Below are 21,018 nucleotides of genomic sequence, written 5' to 3'. Positions count from 1 at the left end.
AAAGCCAGATTACCTTGAGAGAACCCACCGGTGAGAACAGAGAACTTTGCCTTCAGGAATTAATTATATATGCTCCTCATATGCCGTTATAACTGCTCCTAGCGTTGAACTAAGAAATTGTTGTGCAGTTCTATCAGGTATTTGCTAAATGCTGCTGCTGCTGCTAGTTTGAAGGGCCTGAGTGGGGAAATCTTATTGCTGTTTAAATTTATGATGAACACGCATAGTTTTCATTGTACATTTATAAATATAGGAATGAAAAATATACCTTTAAGTGACATTTTATTCTGAAGTGCATTAATTTGACCAGTTTGTGAAATATAGTGCTCCATATTTTAGTAATAGAAAATGTAGCTTTTAATTACAAATTAACACTAGTAAAAAATAAAAACTTAGTGTCCATTCAAGTGTAATTTTTGTGCATCTTGTCTGCTCCGTGTCTTTTTATTATGTTAAATATTTATTTAGATTTATGAGTAAATCTTAATAACCCTAGTTGCTAAATGTTCATTTGTCTGCTGAGATACTCTTCAGACCGGTTTCTAAAAATGCAGCAGAGTGAGACATCTTCCCAGCGTTCTAAAGCTTATGGTTGGATCCGGGTTAGGCCACGCCCCCTAGCTGCTACCTGCTCCACTCCTCGGTCCCACCTGAACTTTCAGAGGACCAAGATGAGTCTACCGGACTACAAATCGACTGGTAAACAATCTTCATCTGCGCTGTCGGTAAGAAATCTGACTCATCGCGTTGATTTGTTTCAGTGTTGTGTTGTGCAGCTGAAAGCTGTGGGAAAGTTTCACCTGTCAGAGGAACAGGTGTCTGGAAGTTCAGGTCGGATCGCATATGGGTGTCAATATTTACATTAGTTTGTGCAAAAGTGACGCGTTTGGGTGCAAATTTTACAGTATTTGTAGTGTAGATTACCAGTTATTGATAAGTTTGTTTGGTGATTTACTGAGATGCCCTGATTGCTGGACCCACAGATAATATCTGACTTTGAGTTGGCGTTGTCTCGCGAAGTCAAATGAGAACATGTTTGTCGACTTTTGTGAGGCTTTACTGCAACTCAAGCAGAGTTGAATAAATAAGCTACCAATAATACTCAAGTTAAACGACTTTTGTTGCTTAAATTGATCAAATGAACTTCTTAGAGTGGTTCATTTTTAGTTGATATAATCCTGCACTGAAGGCTGTTTCTTTGCAGATTCAAGTTTGACAGAGATCAATATAGTTGTGGCGCACTGACTTTACGCTGTCTTACAGATTTACAGAGCTAAAAGACAAATACCGTCTATGGGTTTTCCAAATCTGGTCTTTATGGTCTAAAATTACTAAACTGAAGAGCACAAAAACATTCAGAGTATTTCACTTTGTTATTATTGATTAAACTCGTTAAAGACCTGAAATAAGCATAAGAATGATTTGAACCACCGAGCTGTATGGAAAGCCACATGTGCCTCAATTCAAAAAGGATATTTACACAGGAAAAGTTTAAGAACAGCAACAAACATAAATATAGATTTGTTGATGTAAATCTATATTTACATCAACATAAAAGGTACAAATTATTTAAATCTAGAATTTATTTAATGAATATTTTTACTTTGTGGTCACGTGCTGCAGAACGTCATGAACTTGTTTTTTCTTTCCACCTTGGAAGGTGGAAAGAAAAGACTTTTTCTTATTGTGTTCCCTTGCAATAAATGTGCAAGTAAACTCTGGTTTATTTTGTGTACAGTCTCAGGAGTTGCCTTTCCATTGACCTTAAAACTACAAAAATTGGAATTAGTTTCATAAAAACCTGTCAGTGGAAACACGTTTTTGTATCACAAGTAACATAATCAATAACTGGATGTTACTACTGGCAGAAAAAATGAAGACGACAGGAAGTAATTTGAGGCTGATGGTGTATTTATTAATAATTTGTCACGTGAACAAACTTATTCACATGTGATTTTAACTGTACTTGTTATTTAATGGGAACACTGCAATTGCAAAATTGTGTTTTTTAGACATTAGCAGAATATCAGTACATTTTGGAAACAGCTGGTGACAACTAGCTGCGTTTAAAGTCCTCATTGAAAACGTGTTTATGGGTTTTTAACAATACGGTGCAAGAAAATAGTTGAAAATGTATCTGACAGTTGGGTGTTCATGGTTGTTTTTCTAGTTTCCTTCAAAGGAAAAATAAAGGTAGCAGGAGACTGGACTGCACATGACTACCAGCAGGCAAGAGGCTCCATAGCCAAACCTACCAGTAGGTGGCGGTATTACCCCGTCAATGTAATTAAAAATAGTGTAAATAGTTTGGACATCTCTGTTATTTCTTTACTGACATAAGACGAAGCTAACTCACAAGTAACATTGCAGAGAAATAAGTACTAGCAGATTATTTCACTTATAATAATCTGCCAGCCATGTTCAAAGTGAAAAAATCTGCCATTTTTCTTCAATATTAAGACATTTTGACTTAAAACAAGCTCTTCTAGCTTGTTGAAAAGTTACTTGTAAGTTAGTTATGTCTTATTTCAAGTAAAGTAGGATATTTGCACGAGAAACTGCTTTTCAATACAGGAAGCAATAATATTGATAACAAAAATATTTTACTATATATTTGATTCAAATTTTAACTACATTCACCAATTTAATTATTTCATTGAGTAATAAGTGAAGAACTTTAGAATGTTTCATTATTTATATGAGACATACGTTTCCAGTTTTATTAAATTGATCACATAGCTATAATAAGTTATTTGTGGATTTATGTCACTCAGACTTTTATTGCCATATTATCTGGAGCCTGTTGTAAGAAGAAAACGAAAAGAAAATGATTGAGTTGTTTTTAGAAGCAGCTGAGACCCAAATGGAAGCATGAAAAGGTGTAAAATGTGGATTTTAATCTTGTTCAATGCATCATAAATCCACATTCTTATCTTCAGGGCACTGAATTTATTCTGCCTGGTTGTTTTAAAACTCTTTGATTGTTTTCCTCCCTCAGCACTCCTCTGTGGTTCAGCTAAATGTCGGGGGTCACCTGTTCAGCACCACACTGAGCACGCTCAGAAGACACCCGGACTCCAAGGTGGCGGAGCTGTTCGGCTCGCAGCCCAAAGTCAGCACCGACGCTCAGGGACGCCTCTTCATCGACCGCGACGGTTCCCACTTCGGAGCCGTTCTGGAGTTCCTGAGGTCGGAGAAGCTGCCGACGGAAAACATCCGGGAGGTCTGAGCCACACACGATGAAGAGTTGCTTTTAAATCGCTCTGTAATAGGGCTGCAACGATTAATCAAATTAATCAGTTATTGGAATAATGATCCACTTTTTTAGTAATAAATTAATCGTTAATTGGAGTGTACAGACTCAAAATAGGGTAACTGCTAATAGAACAACAAACTCAGAGCAGCAATTGAGTTAAAAATGTACAGAAAATATAAACATTTTGCATTTAGGATAAACAAAAACATCTTTTTCTGTAGATATTTTCTATCCACATCTCCTCAAGTGACAGTTTTAGCTTGTGTGTGTGTGTGTGTGTGTGTGTGCGTGCGTGTGTGTGTGTGTGTGTGTGTGTGTGTGTGTGTGTGTGTGTGTGTGTGTGTGTGTGTGTATGAGCACAATGTGGTGGTAAGCTTGTGAGGTGAAATGTATTTTTTAGTTGTTTTTTAGGCTCTAATAAAGTTTTCTAGGCCGTTATTTAACTGGTCGAACAGGAAATTGGGAGGAGAGAGAAGGAAATAGCAGCAGCAGATTCCCCAGGACTGGGAATTAAACCCAGGTTGACAAACAAAACCTAAGTTTCATCCTAAACAAAACATAATTTGCAGTTTGTTGTAAAGCTTTTTTATAGCAGCAGACGACTCATGTCCAAACGTGTTAAATCAGCTTTCTGCTTGGTATAAAACAGGATTTATCAAAGGTAAATGGACTGAACTTATGAAGGGCCCTGCTAGTCATGTTGACCACTCAAAGCGCTTCACACTGCAGTTGCATTTACACACCGACATGCAGGTCGGGGGGCAGCTTGCCACTAAGTGCCCAGCCCCGGGGCAACTCAGCATGTGGCTGAGGAAGCTGGAATTGAACTTACAACCTTCTGGTCACAAGACGACCACTCTACCCTCAGAGCCACAGCCGCCCTGAAAAGGCCACCGCATGATCCTTTTGCTAATCTGTTTTAAAATTTGGATTTAAACAGCATAACGAGCTGCAATTCAGTGCAATTCAATACAAAAAGTGAGTAGAAAGGTAAAAATAAAGGACAAACCATAAAAGCACAAGTACAGTGAAAATAAACAGAAATAATTATAATTAAAAGAAGAGTTTTAATTCTTAAATCAATAAGTTGGCATAAACATTGAGCCGCTAGAACAGCAAAGGGAAAAGGGCGAAACGGTTCATTCAGTCTGGAGTTTCTGAAACTTTACAGCGACCAGCTGACCTGACCGACATGTTTTGGGAGATGTGGGGGGAACCGGAGTACCCGGAGAAAACCCACGCAAACACGGGGAGAACATGCAAACTCCACACAGATCATCTCTGTGAAGGCGCAGCGCTAACCGCTGCACCACCGTGCTGCCCACGTTTTTTCCAATTGAGTTGGGAAGGGATCTTTTTTCTAGTTTGCCAATGGGGGGAAAAACTTTTGTCTTTTCAAATTTCCTCTAGACGGAGCGTCGCACGGCGCCCCGTTCACAGAGGCTACAACCTCCATGGGTTTGATTCCTGCCCTCAGTTCCTCTCTTGTCTTTCTCCTCTAAATATCTAAATCATTCTTGGACATGTTCTTGACCGTCTTCCTTTTGTTTTCTTTTTGGTTTCTTCAATCGGAAAACGTTTCGTATTCTTTTCCATATTGAAGTTTTCGATTTTTTCCTTTTGCCATCCTGGTTGGTTTCAGGACCTGGATTGTTGAGATCCTCCAGGATGGTTTCTGCAGCGATCTCGATCTCTTCCACAGATTTTGGGTCCGAGGAACAACCTGCTAAGGTTTGTCCTGTGAGGATCCCTCTGGGCTTAAAGCTTCAACCAGGTCGTCTGGGCTCTGCGAGTTTTCCTCCACTTGGAAAACTTCTTCCTGAGCTCTCAGAGTTTCTTGCACCAGTCGGTCTTCTTTTGCTCTTTTCAACTCTCTGATCTCCTGCTGGTATTTGTCAGCCTGTTGTTTCAGAGCAGTGAGTTCGGTTTCAAACCGGCAGGTCAGCTCCTGGTTCAAAGCTTCAGCTTTCTCCAGCTCAGCCTGAGCGTCTCTTTCCTTCTCTTGGAGAGATTTGATCTCTTTTGCTGTGCTTTCAAGGAGGACGGCATTCGTTGCTCTCATGTTGTTGAGCAGCGCCACGTCCTCCTCCGATTTCTGGAGATGAGCTTTTCTGTCCTGAATGATCTGCAGCTCAAGGTTTTCTACTTGCTGGTACAGCTCAGTAGAAAACCTTCACTGTAACTCACCGACAAGCTTTTCTTTCTTTTCTCTGTCAGAAAGAGCCGTTTCCTCCTGCTTCATCTTCTGCTGATATGTTTCAGCCAGCTATTGTAATCCCATTATGTCTGTCTCATATCTACTTTTCAGATCACCGTACAAACCGTGAACCTGATCCAGTTCATCCAGCATGTACTTCTCTCTCTCTAGCCTAATTGTGATGTCTCGTTTGATCAGATTCAGTTCTTCCTGCAAAAGTTTTTCATTGTTTTGCAGGAATGCGATCTTTTCCGACTTTTCACGAAACATTTCGTCCTTCTCAGCTCTCAGTTTCTTAATGACCTCCAGATTCTTTTTCGTTCTTTTTAAGCTGGTGTCTTTCTCTTGGTTCACCTTCTGCTGATATGATTCAGCCAGCTGTTGTAATCCCATTATGTCTGTCTCATATCTACTTTTCAGATCATCGTACAAAACATGAACCTGATCCAGTTCATTCAGCATGTACTTCTCTCTCTCTAGCATAATTGTGATGTCTCTCGATGTTTTGTGGAAGAGCTCCTCCTTCTCAGCTCTCAGATTGTTGACGAGCTTCAGGTTGGCGTCTTTCTCCTGGTTCACCTTCTGCCGATATGTTTCCACGTCTCGTTCCAGAAACTTCACTTTCATGCTTAGAGATGAGGTCATTGTATGAACGTCTGATCAGATTCAGTTCTTCCTGCAAAAGTTTCTCGTTGTTCTGCAGGAAAGCGATCTGTTCTGACTTTTCTCGACACATTTGGTCCTTCTCAGCTCTTTCTTAATGACCTCCAGATTCTCTATCGATCTTTTTAAGCTGGTCTCTTGGTTCACCTGCTGCTGATATGTTTTCACCTCTCGTTCCAGTCCAGAAACTTGGCTTTCGTACTTGCAGATGAGGTCATTGTACGAACGTTTGGTCTGCTTCAATTCTTCCTTCCAAAGTTTCTCGTTTTCTTGCAGGGATATGATCTGTTGTGACATTTCTTGAAACATGTCATCCCTTTGCTTGACTCCCCTTCTCGTGGAGTGATGGGTGCTAATTTTGTGGTGATTTTGTGGTGCTAATTTAGAAATATTTATAAGAAATTTTGTACGATATTTGCACTAATATATGATGATTTTGACATTTTATTAATAGCTCTGTCGGTCTTGGACTATAACTTGACACCAAGTAAGGCTGACACAGCGGTTATTTGTGAAAAACTGGAGCAGAGGTGCCAGCAGCAGTGTGATTGCAGGGGATCCCCCAGTGAATTATAGGCCTGGCGGCCTAACATGGTTCACTAGCCCCTCTGCCAGGCTAAGCCTTTGTTGTTTATGTTTTTAGGAAGATAATCATAAAAAAAAAAAAAAAAACGGTCTTACAGAGCAGCCCTCTCCCACTCAACTCCTTCAGTCTAGCCAGCAGCAATTAGCAAACACCTGGTGGAACTGAACATCAGCTGAGCTCATTAGGAGCTACTTCTCAGTGAAACACTGGTAAAAATGTTGTCAAGAGGTTAATAAAGGAGCCATGTTGTGAGGACTTCCCAAAGGCAAAGTTTCACAACGAGCAGGATTTTTTAAAGAGACAGCGACCCAATTTCAAGGTGTTCAGTTACAACAAAAGCGAAGATAGTTACTCCATTGAGCTATAAAATGGCACTATGTGCCTGGAAAACACATAATTCTGCCCCTTTAAATGAGAAATCTGCAAAATCATCAGAATAATCGATAAATTAATCGATAACTATATAGCCGTTAGCTCCAGCCCTGCATTGTAACCCGTGTGTGTGTTCAGGTGTATACAGAGGCGGTCCACTACAACATCAAGCCGCTGATGAAACGTCTGGAGGAGATGCCTGAGCTGTTTGGGGAACTGGTGGGGAGACAGCAGTTCCTCTCCAGGGTCCCGCACTACAAAGAAAACATCGAGGTCAGCTACTTCCTGGTTTCTCTTCTCCTTTTATCCCAGAACCAGTTTCCTGCTTACTTCATTTTGTTTCTGATGTAGAAAAATGAAAGTTTACATTTACAACAACCTCAGTCAGCCAAAGTGGTTCCTAACATCACAGGTAGATGAATGATAAAACAAGAAACAAAATTAAGTTTGATATAAACCAATAATAATAAAAACAAAAGTAAAATTTGGCAGTAAAGTAATAAAATAGTATGAATGAAAACCAAGACACACTTAATTTCAGCTGCAGCAATTTTCTCAAAACTTGAGTCAATTAAGTACTAATTCCCCGCCTTTTTTAAACTGTTTATAAATTAGGAGCAAGGCAGCGCTACTGCCTGTAGCTTGTTTATTGTTGCCATAGAAACTCCATAGCAACTCTTATGAGAGCTAGTTAGGAAAGAGTATTCTACTTTATTCTGTTCTAGTGCATTTAATTAATAAAAGAACTAAGTCAGATTTTTATGCAACTAAAAAAATGAACTTACAATTAGCTACACATCAGCAAGAAGCCCTTATAAATGTTAAAATCTTCTGTCAGGTTCTGATCCGTATTGCCAGAGCGGAGGCAGTGGCCGCGCGCCGCTCCACCATCCTCATCTGCGTCATGCGGACGGAGGACGACCTGGGTTTCTATGACAACGCCGTAAACAGCCTGGAGGCCGGAAAGGAGTCTGCGGTGACGTTCGGGCCGTGGAAGGCCGAGCCGTCCGTCAGAGACCTGCTGGACTGCGTGAAGATGGACATCGAGAGTCGCGGCTACAACGTTAGCATCGAGGCTTACGTGCCCGAGCGCAGCTTCCTGTCCAAGAGCTACGACTTCTTCCACAAACTCACCTTCACCTGGTGGTGACGAGGCGCCCGCGGAGCTGTCTGTGGGTTCAAACTGAACGACTGCACTTTATTACTTAATTATAATGAGCTGCACCTTGTGGTTTTCTTACGGAATAATGTTCAATCGAAATAAAATACACCGATCTTTTTTTAAAGGGGACCTGTTATGCAAAATTTACTTTTCTTCTTTATTTTTCTTTTTTTTTAATTCAATGTTTGTCTCTAATGCTGCTAAAACCAGCCAAAGTGGCATTTTTGGGGAATAAGCTAATGGTTTTTTTTTTTTTTTTTGGTGTCTGGAAAATAAGCCATTAAAAACAACAACAACAACAACAACAAAAAACCCTCCTGATTGTTAAAGTTACAATATGTAAATTTTATAAAATATATGATTTTTAAATATTTGTTAAAACTATCACCATGTCTTGACATGATATGAGACACATGATGTGCTAAAAGATCCATCTCCTCCACCTTCTTTCTGAGCTATTAGCATCTGAAGAAATGCACTACTCCTGACCAAAAATAACCAATCAGAGCCAGTAGGAAGGTCTTAGCGTTGTAAATCAGACTCATGAACGTGCTGCTAAATGTACTAATGGCGGAGAAACAACTTACTGTTACAGGAAAACTGTTCATGCTAACTAGCCTTAACATTCACAACAAGATCTGCTGATGGGGAGCTGTACTGTAACACAGAACAAGATGCTCTGATTGGTTGTTTCTGGTTAGCACTGGGAGAAGGCAGAGAAGGTTGATTTTTTTTTTTTTTGACAGATTATCTTTCTCATACTCTCAAGATATAGTGACACTTTCAACAGATATTTTAAAATATATATTTTTTATAAAAGTTACATGGCAACAGCACTGTGCTGTTACCTAGCAACCCAAGCTGAGATCCAGCATGTTTGGTCAGCTGGTTTACCACTGACCAAGACAATTGTTTTTTGTCGACTTATCATTCAGAAACAACTTTCTGCATTCTTGTTGGTTGTGCAGGAGGCTCCACTTCTGCCATTCAAAGGTGTACGGTTGTATAATTGTGCAGCCATTTTCATGTGCAAGTGTAAATGTTGAGTTTACAAAAGGGCGTGGCTAGATAAGCAGCTTATTTGGATTTAAAGTGACAAGAGGTCCTAAAACAGCTAAAAATAATTTTGTGATGATGTGATGAACATGTTTTGTGTAGGCCATAGATTTATCCTAACCTTTTCAAGGAAACATAATAGGTCACTTTTAAGTTGGGCAATATCCGTGCAAAGTGTTTTATGTCCGTCGTTTTAACGTCAAGCCTACAGTCATCCTCTTCAAAATGTGTCGCTGACGTCACACAGGTGTTTATTTCATCGCTTTGAACATTTTCACAGCTTTCTGAGGGGATTTCACTGTCTGCAGACAATACTGCGTCAAACCCTCGACACTGGGCAATCTGCAGCTCACTCACAGATGAACCAAAATGTATGAAGAGGCAAAAAGATGAACCGTAAGCAGAGCAGCAGCCCCGGCGTCGGCCACATAACATTTAAAAGCTGCCAAACCACATCCTGTCAGGATGAGAGGGGCAGAAATCTGCTGGTGTCCAACGGGGCATTGAATGCACCGCCTTAATTCTAGAACAAGACGGCGTGTCCTGTTAAGTGAAAGGGGAAATCACAGAGTCTGAATGTAATGTTGATTCAAACGTTTCAGTGGAGGAAATAAATATATCCTGGTGTCTCTTCTGCTGATTTAACTTCTTAGAAACAGTTAACAACAATGAATGCACAGGCTTTAAAAAACACATAGACACTTTGACTAAGAATAAGCGTCATAAAAAAAGTTTTACTTTCCAGTCAAAATGCCACCAGTGGAACATCCTGGACTGTAAAAAAAAAAAAAGGAAAGAGCATTTTCACGTAAAAGAATCTGTAAATGTGTTTCATGTAATCAAATTAAGTCTATCCAAGCAGATATATTAACTTTATTAAGGTGTCGTGCTAAACAAACAGAAGTAAAGTAAGTTTGACAAACTTAATTTGAATTGAAGGCAATTTTTTAAACCTGGAGCTACATGCTCTTTTTTCAAAGAGCGGTGTCCTTTGTCATGTGGGGTAAAATCACAAAGTCAAAAGTTTTTGTGAACTGGGAAAAAAAAGCAAATAAAATAATTTATTTTTTTCCACCATAGATCAAAAACTGGAAAGGATATTCCACATTAGCTGTATTAAATCAAGTTTAATATAAAAATAAATCAAGTTTTTTGGATTTCATTGAACAAATTTATTTGTAGTTCTAAAAACAGGATTTGATATATTTATTGTTACATAAATAAATAACTGTTCTGGATGCAGTAAAGTTGCCTTTTCTGTGAATGATTCTGGAGAGACATACCTCTATATGCAAACCTTGGTTATAAATACATATGAATACTTTGTGCTGTGCTTAAAATTATGTTGATTTAAAAATAAAAAGTCTCCATCTGCATCAACTGCCTGTGCTAGTCGGGACAGGGTTACATCGTTCTTGAACTGCAGTTTGGAGGCCACAAAAAGATCAGTCCAAGGGCCACAAATGGCCCCCGGACCACATTTTGGACACACCTGCTTTCATAAACATTGGTCGGACATTGGTCCAAACATTTTGTATGGAAACCATCGATACGGCATTCTGAATCTCCTACAAAGTAAAATCCAAAGCTTTTTAGAAAACATTCAGATTCTCAAACAGCTTCTAACGTGGCTGTTAAAATAACACAAAATTCTAGTTTAGCAGCGACAAGACATAAAACTATGTTGTAAAAATGAACATTTGATTTTATTGGTTCCCAGTCCCTGGTTGGAGTTTTAACAGTCAACCTTTAAAATTAATAATACAAAGAATCATTTAAACAGGCAAAGAACAAAAACGATGGCGGATAGCTTTGTGCTACTTAGCCAGTTTAACATAAAGAATACACGTTACATGAGAACTTCGTTCAGACGGGTTACATTTATATATCTACATCTTTATATGTACAGAGTTGAGTAGTAACTAGTTACATTTACTTGAATAACCTTTTTTATGTACTTTTAGAAGAATGTTTACTTTTATTTGAGTAATTATATTATGAAGTATTTCTGCTCTTACTTGAGTAACATTTCTGGATTTTTTTACCCGCTGAATGAAAAACAAACATGTTTTAATCAAACATTCACCAGACACAGACACACACCTGCAGATTTTGTTAAAGTTTCATCAGTTTTTCATTGAAAGGAACTGATTTGGAAACATTTTATTTTGCCTGATTGTGTTAATTGTTGATACTTATATAAATTATTGTCATTTTGCTCCTTAAAATACCCAAATTTCCACGTAATTTCATATTTTGGTCTGTCTGATGGTGTTAAAATTTTTTAATATGAAATGATTGGTAATTTGATCAGTTACTCAGTACTTGAGTAAAGGTTTAACAAAATACTTTTTACTGTTACTTGAGTAAAAATAAGTGCTACTTATACTTGAATTCAACTTGGGTACAAATTTTCTACATTTTGATTAATAATTTCTACCTATAAAACACATCATGATCTTGCCTCATGACACAGTCAAAGCTAAACATGCAAATGATGCTTAAATACGATGGAAAACCTGGCAGCCCAGCATTAGTACAGTTTTTAAATGCAGCACAGTCATCTTTGCAGAATATATATATTTACCATACACCCAAAATTATAGGTCAAATCAAGTTTCCACAGAGCAGGCGTGGTGCCGGCTAGATACAGTGTTTTCACCACAACGTGTCACAATTACACTTCCTAGAACAAAGGAAGAATAGAGGCAGAAAAGATGCAAACGACAGCATTTCACACCTCAGACCAGAAGCAACGCTTGAGTAACAACAACAAAAGAGATCAGAAGATTTTTTTATTTTTTATTTCAGTATAAGAAATGGCAGTTCTACCAACATCCTGTAGCATCTCTGGGCAATAACAGACTTTCCAAAGACAACCAAAGGTCAACAGTTAAAACAGTTCTTATGTCTCTTTTATTGTCTATTTTATCGTAAGAAAGCAAATAAACTAAAGTAAAATATTCATTGTAAAGTGGTGTTGTGTTAGAGAAATGTGAAAATCCTAACATATAAAACTATATTCTGTCCAATATCAACAGAATCTATTTGATAAGATCTAATCTTCTCTGACCACAAAGAAGCTTCAGACGAGTCAGACGTGTAAAAGTACAGTAAAACCTCAGATGCTGCAATACGACTAATGTCACAATTCATAACAAAAGTTTTAATATACTCAGTTATTTATCTGAGATTTAAGGTGAATGGCTTCCACAAAGTAGTGCATGATTGAAAAGTGGAACAAGAAAAAAAAATCAAAAGTTTTTGTACAAATAAAAGCTGAAAAGTGTGGCGTGCTTTTGTTTTCAGCCCTTCTCAATCCATTTTTTAAAATGCTCCTTCTCTGTAATTACAGCTGCAGATCTTTAGGGTTGCATCTCCAGCTTTGCTCATCTAGAAACTAAATTTTTTCTTCTGTCTTCGTAAAATAGCTCCAGTTCAATCAAACTGAATGAAAAGTGTCTGAAAACAAAAATATTCAAGTCTTGCTACAGATTCTTTTGTTGGAGTTTGCTCTTGTTGTAAATTCAGGGTCGTAATCCTTTAAAAAAAATTTTTTTTCAATCTTAAATAGGTTTTATTTCAGTAAATTCCTGTTTATGCTGAAGAAGTGTTCCCACAGCATGATGGAGCCACAGCCGTGTTCCAATGTGGGGATGGTGAGTTAAGGATGATGTGTTGCTCCTAGTTTTTGTTTACTTTAATTCATATAATTTAAAAAACTGTCATCTTCCTGTTTCCCAAAGATACGTTGGGCCATCTAACAGTTAAGTGTGACATAAAACAAAGCAAATATACAAATCAAAAATATCATTTTACCTTTATCCTACTGTCAGGAGTCAAAGTGTTCACCGTCAAATGAAGGAAAATAAAAGTGTGAAAATTATTTCTCAAAGCCAAATTGATGCTGACGAGCATTTATTTATTTTATTTTAATATATTTGCATTTGATGGACTCTGGGCAGAGATTTGTTTAGAATAGTAAGATGATACTTTGCTCACTGCACTGCAAAAACACACAATCTTTTCTAGTTTCTATTGCAAATATCTTAGTACAGTTGAAATACAACAAAACTAACTGACAAGTAACTTTTCAGTAATAGCTTTTAGTAAATTATTCCATTGTATAGATTTTTATGAAGTACTAGATCCACTGGCAAATAATTTCACTAAACAAGACATGTAAACATTTGCCAGTTGCTGGGTTGCTAGGTAACGGGGCAGGGCTTGGCTGGGGTTACTAGGTAACGGGGCTGGGCTTGGCTGTGGTTGCTAGGTAACGGGGCAGTGGATCTAAAACCTTTTCATGAATTTTAAGATATTATCGACTTAAATTAAGCTGCTATATCTTTCTGAAAAGTTGCCTCTAAGTTAGTTTTCTCTCATTTCAAGTGTACTAAGATGTTTGAACCAGAAACTAGACTGAAAATATTTGGTGATATTTTGTGTTTTTGCAGAGTGTGTCTCAGACGCTGAGCTAAAACGTGTGTGTGTGTGTGTGTGTGTGTGTGTGTGTGTGTGTGTGTGTGTGTGTGTGTGTGTGTGTGTGATTGTCACATAGAGGATGCTGTCCCCTGCTGGCCGGCAGGCTGCAGATGATGCTGCCATCCCGTTCGCTTCAGGTTCACACAGGAAGTGCAGAACTGCTTTCTCAAGAGTTTTTGTTGCAGAATAGCTGAGAGGCGACCAGAGCGGAGGTGCAGAGGTGGAATCAAGAACATGATGGGGTTGCAAGTCTTTATCCGACTCCTGCCGCTCACATGTCTGCTCCAAACGGGTAGGATTCTTCATTTTGGTCTCATCTGATCGGGTTTTATGGTCTGGGTTGGTTTTTTATTAAGAGTATTTAAAGGTTTTGCAAATGGACTAAACTTCTGTTACATTCTAAATGTACAGATGTATTTTTCTCATATATGTTTTAATTTATTATTCTAATATTAAATGTTGTGTTTTTATTATAATTAGTAGCAATAAAGGCACCAGTCTGTGTGTCAGTGTATATGCTACAAAAACACAAACTCTTGCCAAGTTTTTGTTGCTCTAGTTTCTAGTTCAAATATCTTATTGCACTTGAAATAAGACAAAACTAACTTACAAATAAGTTTTTCACAAGATATAGGAGCTAGTTTGAAGCCAATAATCTCTTAATATTGATTTTAAAAAAAGCATATTTTGATGGCAAATTTTGTCACTTATAACATGGAAAAATGTCATGACTGAAATAATCTGCCAGAACTTACCTTATAATAAGATATTTACACGCCAAAGTATTAGGGCCATACTAAGAAAAAATAACAGAAAAAAGTCACAATATTATGATTTTATTCTTGAAATATTGTGACACAGAATGGCTCTAATATTCAATTATACATTTGCAGGAGACGTTAGACAAAAATACTTATGATTTTGTGATTTTTCAGTGTACAACATGCAAAAACACAAAATCTTACTTAGTATTTTTGTTGTAGTTTCTACTGCAAATATCTTACAAATAACTTACAAGTAACATTTTAGCCATATATAGGAGTTTGTTTTCTGTAAATAATTTTAAAATTTAAAATTAAAAAAAAGGTACTAGGTCAACTGGCAGATTATTTAATTTATGATAATAAATTTTCCCATCTTATAAGTTAAATAATTTGCAAGTGGAACTAGAACTTTTTAAAATCAATATTAAGAAATTATTGACTGACATATTGGAAATTACTGCCTCCTACATATTTCTGAAAAGTTACTTATAAGTTAGTTTTGTCTTATTTCAAGTGCACAAATATCTTGCACAAGATATTGGACAAAATATTTTTGTCAAATCTATAGTAAGATTTTCTGTTTTTGCAGTGCACTTAATGAATTGAGTTACTTCATTAAATTAATTTTCTGATTTAATGTACTTTATTTTCTAAGATCATTAATTTAAGTTATCTTCCTTTAAGAGGACATGACAGAAACTCCTGGCGTAACGCTGCTTCCTGTTTTGCCTCCAGGTGTGAGGAGTGTGAAGGATTCGGTGTTTGTTTACAGCAGAATCGGAGACGTCGCCCTGCTGCCCTGCACCAAATTAACCTCCGCCGGCTGCTCCTCCATCACCTGGACCTTCTTCAGAGGCGGCCGGGTCCGTTACACCGAGGAGGTGACCGGAGGGCGGGTCAACCTCGACTCGGACAAATCCAACAGAACCGCCGTTGCGTCCAACTGCTCCCTCGTCCTCAGCGACCTCACCATGGAAGACGCGGGTTCGTACGTGTGTCTGGAGAACAAGGAGGCGGTCACCGACGTCTACCTGTCGCTACTGAGCGTCAGCTTGGGCTCGCCGATCACAGAGCTCCGGCCTGGAGGGAACCTCTTCCTCACCTGCATCCTCTTCACCTACTACGACGCGGGCAGCTGCAAGCCGTACTCCAACGTGTTCAGGGTCAACTGGCTGGATGAGGACGGAAAGCAGCTGCACAAAGACGACAGAAGGTTCATGAGCGTGAAACATGTTACAAAGATCAATGCAGGGATGAAACCATTAATCGGATTACACTGCAAAACACAAAATCTTACCAAGTACTTTTGGTCTAGTTTCTCTAAATATCTTAGTACAATTAAAATAAGACAAAACTAACTTACAAGAAACTTTTCAGCAAGATAAAGATAAAAAAAAGTTTTAAATCCATTGGCAGATTATTTCAGTTACAAGTGGCAGTTCAATTGTAATAAGTGAACAATTATTTTTCAATAATTATTTAATTATTGACTATAAAAGCTCATAACTTTTTTGAAAAGTTACTTGTAAGTTACTTTTGTCTCATTTCAAATGCATAGAGGTATTTGCACTAGAAACCTGACCAAAAATACTTGGTAAGATTTTGTGTTTTTTCGGGTTGGTGTTCAAACCATACTTGCGTAAATGTTTTACCAAGTATTTTTGGTCTAGTTTCTAGTATAAACATTTTAGTAAACTTGAAATGAGACCAAACTGACTTACAAGTAACTTTTCAGGAAGATACATGAGCTTGTTTTATGTTAATATTGATTAAAAATATTAGTTCCACTGAGAACAAGGGAAAAAGTCTTTTTATAGGTGAAAAAATCAGCTAATAGAACTAGTACTTTTTTAAAAATTGATATCAAGGAATTACTTTTTTAAAATAAGCTCCAAATCTTGCTGAAAAGTTACTTGTTACTAGAAACTAGACAAAAATACTTGGTAAGATTTTGTGTTTTTGCAGTGTAATCTTGATGAATCCATTATTGAAATAATCATTAACTAATTTTGTATCAGATTCATCATTAACTGAATTACACAGACTCAAAAAAAGCCATTTGATGACAAAACAACACACTCAGGGCCAAAACTGTGCAAAAAACAGACACATTTTGAATTTAAAATAAGACAATCCTTGCAAATATTTCATAGTTTTCTCTCCACCTTGTCTGGCTTAAGTTACCGTCTACATAGGGTTGGCAGTTAGCACATTTTAGGTAAATCGTTTAAAAACAGAAGAGCAGAGGCCCCAGTATCGACCCTTGTGGTTCACCTAGATTACGTTTTTGTATTGCAGATTTGACACCATTTATTTTAACACACCAATGTCTAGAGTCAAGGTTAGACTTGGACCAGATTAATGCTTGTTGAGAGAAATTTAGTTGTTTCAGTTTCATCAGAAGTACTTTGTGGTTTAAAGTGTGAAAAAGAGAGAACATAGCTAATGTAATGTTTTTACTTCACTAATCAGCTTCACTGTTCGACACCTCTGCATAGACAGGGTTATTCTACTTGTCTTTGAGTGAAACCATAATTTTCCTGTTGATGACCCAGTTTGGGCCGAGCTTCTGCTGACGGACAGATGCCTCTAATTTCACTCTAAGCAATGTTTCCCAGTGTTATATATGCTCTGTGCTCCAATAAACCTAATCCAAATGACTATATTACCTCCTTTATGCACCATCAAGTGCTGGTTGGTAACTAACTGCATTTCCACTGTAGTGCAAATCTTTGTCTATATCACTGGTGCCCAAAGTCGGTCCTGTAGGGCCGGCATCCTGCATGTTTTAGTCCTTTCCCTGGTTTAACGCACCTGGATCAAACAATGGCTCATTAGAAGGCTTAAGAAGAACACCTACATGCTGAAAAGGTTGTTACTACCACCAGGGAGAGAACTAAAACATGCAGGATGCCGGCCCTCGAGGACCGACTTTAGACACCCCTGGTCTATATTCTGCTAATGTCAAAACTTCCACAATTTCGCAATTGCGGTGTTTCCATTAAATAAGAAATTAAATTATTATCACATGTAAACAAGGTTGCGAGATGAATTATTAAAAGTCCTGGCAGCAAAGCATGTAAACAGTTTATGATATATATTCATAATTCAGCCATGGCGCCAGCGTTCATCATCTATCGGCCATCAGATAAAATGGCCGCCGCCACACTGGGAGCGGCTACGTATGCTGTGTTTAGGGGGAATTGTAGTCGGCAGTTTTACAAATGTTATATGGATTAAACACGTCTGACTGGCACTCCGCCTTTTTTTTAACTGTGTGATGCTGTGAACTGCACATTGTCCGAAAAACAAAGCAAAACAAATACTATTATCCTCCTACAACTTCCTGTCGTTTTCGTTGTTGTTTGCGATCGTATTAACGGCCGACTGTTGATCACGTGACTCGTCTGACGTGAAAAAAGTTTCCATTAGAGTTTTGAGAAACACATCGATACAGCTGAGAAACCACCTCATCGAGGCGCAAAAACGCTTCTCTCTCTCTTTTTAATCAAAAATGTGAGGTTTTTTTGTGTGAAATTGACGTGTTTTCATTAAGTGAATTTATTTTTGTACTTCCAATACGGGCAATGTTATAGTTAATGGAAACGCAGAAAGCAGTGGATCAATGCTAACATGGTGAGATAGCTAGTTTAGCTTCAAATTCCGTCTTGAGATTTTATTTTTAGTTTCTCAACTCTACCTCAAAAATGTTGTTTTGATTTGCTCTCAAATGATAATTATTAAAGGTTTCCACCACAGAAGTAATTTCCAGCTAAAATCTGAAGGTACAAAGCAGAATTCATGCTAAAAGAAAGTAATATTTATTGAATAGTGACTAAAAGTGAGAAAAAAAATCTAAAAATTGATGTTTCTTTAGATATTTTTGAAGCATTGTCTGTGGGTTTTTGAAAGGGATCCCCAGCCTAAAGCTAATGCTGACTAGCTCATTTAAAAGCTTTCACTGTAAAAATTATCAAATATTTTTGTCTAGTTTCTAGCACAAATATCATAGTAAACTTTAAATAAGACAAAGTCTTATTTACGTTGAGTAATAAAATGTTACATTTAACATCATACATTAGCAAAAGTATCAAAAAACTCCTTTAGAATATTAGCACCACAAGATCTGTGATTTTGATTGAAAAAAAACACAAAAGCAATCATAAAATGTATTCATATTTTAACAGTTTAATGGGCTTTATAAATGCATACAACCGGCCCTTTAAGAACATTCAGATTTTTGATATGGCCCGAAATGAAACTGACTCTGACGCCCTGTGCTAGACCTATTCAAAGTGTTGGATGATAAGATACAATCTATGCTGAAGACCTTATTATACAGAATATAAAATATGTATTTTGTTGCCGTGCAGGTACAAGCTGACTGAAAACACTCGGTGCAATGTCACTCTACGCATAAAGCTGCAAGCGGAGGACAACGACAGGAAGTGGAGCTGTCAGGTGGACACCACAAAGAACAATAAAGTTACATTTCTGAACTTCAGATCCTCCTTTCTGTTTCAAAATGCCCACACGGACCAGACTGTGAAGCCACCGGTCACAGAGGAGTGTCGTGCAGAGCTGCCCATCAGCCGGATCGTTCTGTGTGCGGTTCTGCCGCTCATGGTGTGCATCGTGGGATTCTTCACATGGAAATCAGAGCACAAGAGAGCAAAGACCTCAGCTGCTGTCATCGAGCTGCAGGATGTTTACTGACAGACTGTACTGAACCATTTGCTGCAAAGAAACTGTAAAATGTAGAATGGGTCTTTGACAGTCCACCTAAAGTGAAGAAAATAGACAATTGTCCCTTGACACACTGTAAGAACACAATTTTACCAAGTATTTTTTGTGTGGTTTATCTGAAATAAGACAAAGCTGACTTACAAGTAACTTTTCAGCAAGATTTAGGAGCTTGTTTCCAATCAATAATTATTGAATATTGATGAAAAAGTTCTAGTTCCACTGGCAGATTATTACAAATGGGCGCAAAACTTTGTAGAAAAAAAAACACAATTTCACAATTGTGGGATTTACATTTAATAGATGCAATTAAAATCATGTTTCTTTAAGTTTGTCCAGGCTATAAGTCATAAAAAAAACATTTTACAACATCATTCTCCTACCACTTCCTGTCACTTTCTTTGTCTTTTCCACCAGTAGTAACATCTGGCTGTTGATCACATTTTGATACACCCATAAAACAATCTCATTCTAGCTGAAATTTTTTTGAAATAGCCAAGTTTCCGTTAAGTGAATATATTTTTGTAATTCCAATTTGCACAATTTTATGGTCAAGGTAAACACATCTACTCATAACACATTTTTCCCATGTTGTAATTGAAATAATCTGCCAGTAGATTTTGTACTTTTTGTAAACAGTCAAGAATTATTCACTTAAAACAAGCTCCTATATCTTACTGAAAAGTTACTTGTACCTTGGCTTTGTCTTATTTCAAGTGTAATAAAATATTTGCACCGGAAACTAAACAAAAATACTTGGTAAGATTTTGCAGCTGTTTGACACACATTGTGCTTCAGTTAGATTATCTTAGAGGAAAATGTTTGCTTATTAAAATGTTAACCTTGCAAAGGAGCTGCAGATATTTCAAGATTTCTTTTTTCTCCATGCAGCTTTAATTGATTTAAAATCAAGCTGTTCTCATTTGGAATAACTCTCATTTTAGTGTCACCTCCTCTTAGTTCTCATATCAAACTTTTTACTTGACGCTGTTACTTTGTTGCTCCTGCATTAAAGTAACACTGAAGTGCAGAAGCATTAGTGCTGCGGAAAATAAATAGGAAAGCGCTGCACTACTTTGCAAAAGTAGTCATACTCCAGAAGCTTTTTCATATTGTTTAAAATGCTACAATCACAAACTTTAATGTATTTCATCTGGATTTTATGTGACAGACCAACAAAAAGTAGAAAGAAAGTAATAATAAAAATAATAATAAGCGCGCTGTGCATTTGCATCCTTACTCTACCTCTAAATAAAATCAATTACAAGTTTAATTCAGTAAATCAGTACATTGTGTATAATTTAATTACATTGTAACTCCAGCTGTTTGGTAAACGCCTCAGAGGTTTGTTTATATATTTAATTAATATTTATGTCCTATTATAACAGTTGAAACTAATACATATCCTGCAGAGCATAATGCTACAGTACGTTAGATCCTAAACATGTTATTTTAAAGAATGACTATTATCTTATTTTCTTGATTGATTAATTTAATTTGGTTTATTTTAGCTGAATCAACGAGAATTTGCAGTAAAATAATTTGAAATAAAGAAATACTTAATTGGAACAGTGATTTTTTTTTCAAAATCTCTTTCTCATTCTTACTGTTTATTCAATGTCACATGCTGTTCTTATTTTTTAAATTATGTAAAGCACCTTGAAATGCCTTGCTGCTGAAATGTGCTATGCAAATAAAATTTGATTGATTGATTGATTGATTGATTTTATTAGT

The 21,018-nt window shown here is 37.2% G+C and overlaps 2 protein-coding genes and 1 pseudogene across 2 annotated transcripts; 2 read left to right on the top strand and 1 right to left on the bottom strand.

Annotated features, from left to right (window-relative positions):
- Positions 1 to 585: 585 nt before the first annotated feature.
- On the top strand, positions 586 to 9,926 carry kctd14 (potassium channel tetramerization domain containing 14). Its single transcript, XM_014986695.2, has 4 exons — positions 586 to 725; positions 2,999 to 3,223; positions 7,213 to 7,347; positions 7,913 to 9,926. The coding sequence occupies exons 1-4, from the start codon at positions 672 to 674 to the stop codon at positions 8,222 to 8,224; spliced, it is 726 nt and encodes a 241-aa protein (XP_014842181.2). The 5' UTR covers positions 586 to 671; the 3' UTR covers positions 8,225 to 9,926.
- Positions 4,585 to 6,087, bottom strand: LOC148155742 (uncharacterized; annotated as a pseudogene).
- A 4,023-nt stretch (positions 9,927 to 13,949) lies between the features above and the next one.
- LOC106917503 (uncharacterized) lies at positions 13,950 to 20,998 on the top strand. The gene is made up of 3 exons (XM_014986563.2): positions 13,950 to 14,069; positions 15,277 to 15,754; positions 18,915 to 20,998. The coding sequence occupies exons 1-3, from the start codon at positions 14,012 to 14,014 to the stop codon at positions 19,255 to 19,257; spliced, it is 879 nt and encodes a 292-aa protein (XP_014842049.2). The 5' UTR covers positions 13,950 to 14,011; the 3' UTR covers positions 19,258 to 20,998.
- The last annotated feature ends 20 nt before the right edge of the window (positions 20,999 to 21,018 follow it).

The sequence above is a fragment of the Poecilia mexicana genome, unplaced genomic scaffold (genome assembly GCF_051168715.1).
Source record: "Poecilia mexicana isolate PSO_F unplaced genomic scaffold, ASM5116871v1 scaffold_13, whole genome shotgun sequence".
Taxonomy (NCBI): Eukaryota; Metazoa; Chordata; class Actinopteri; order Cyprinodontiformes; family Poeciliidae; genus Poecilia; species Poecilia mexicana.
Note: the sequence above shows the minus strand (reverse complement) of the source record. Positions and strands in the feature narration are given on the sequence as shown.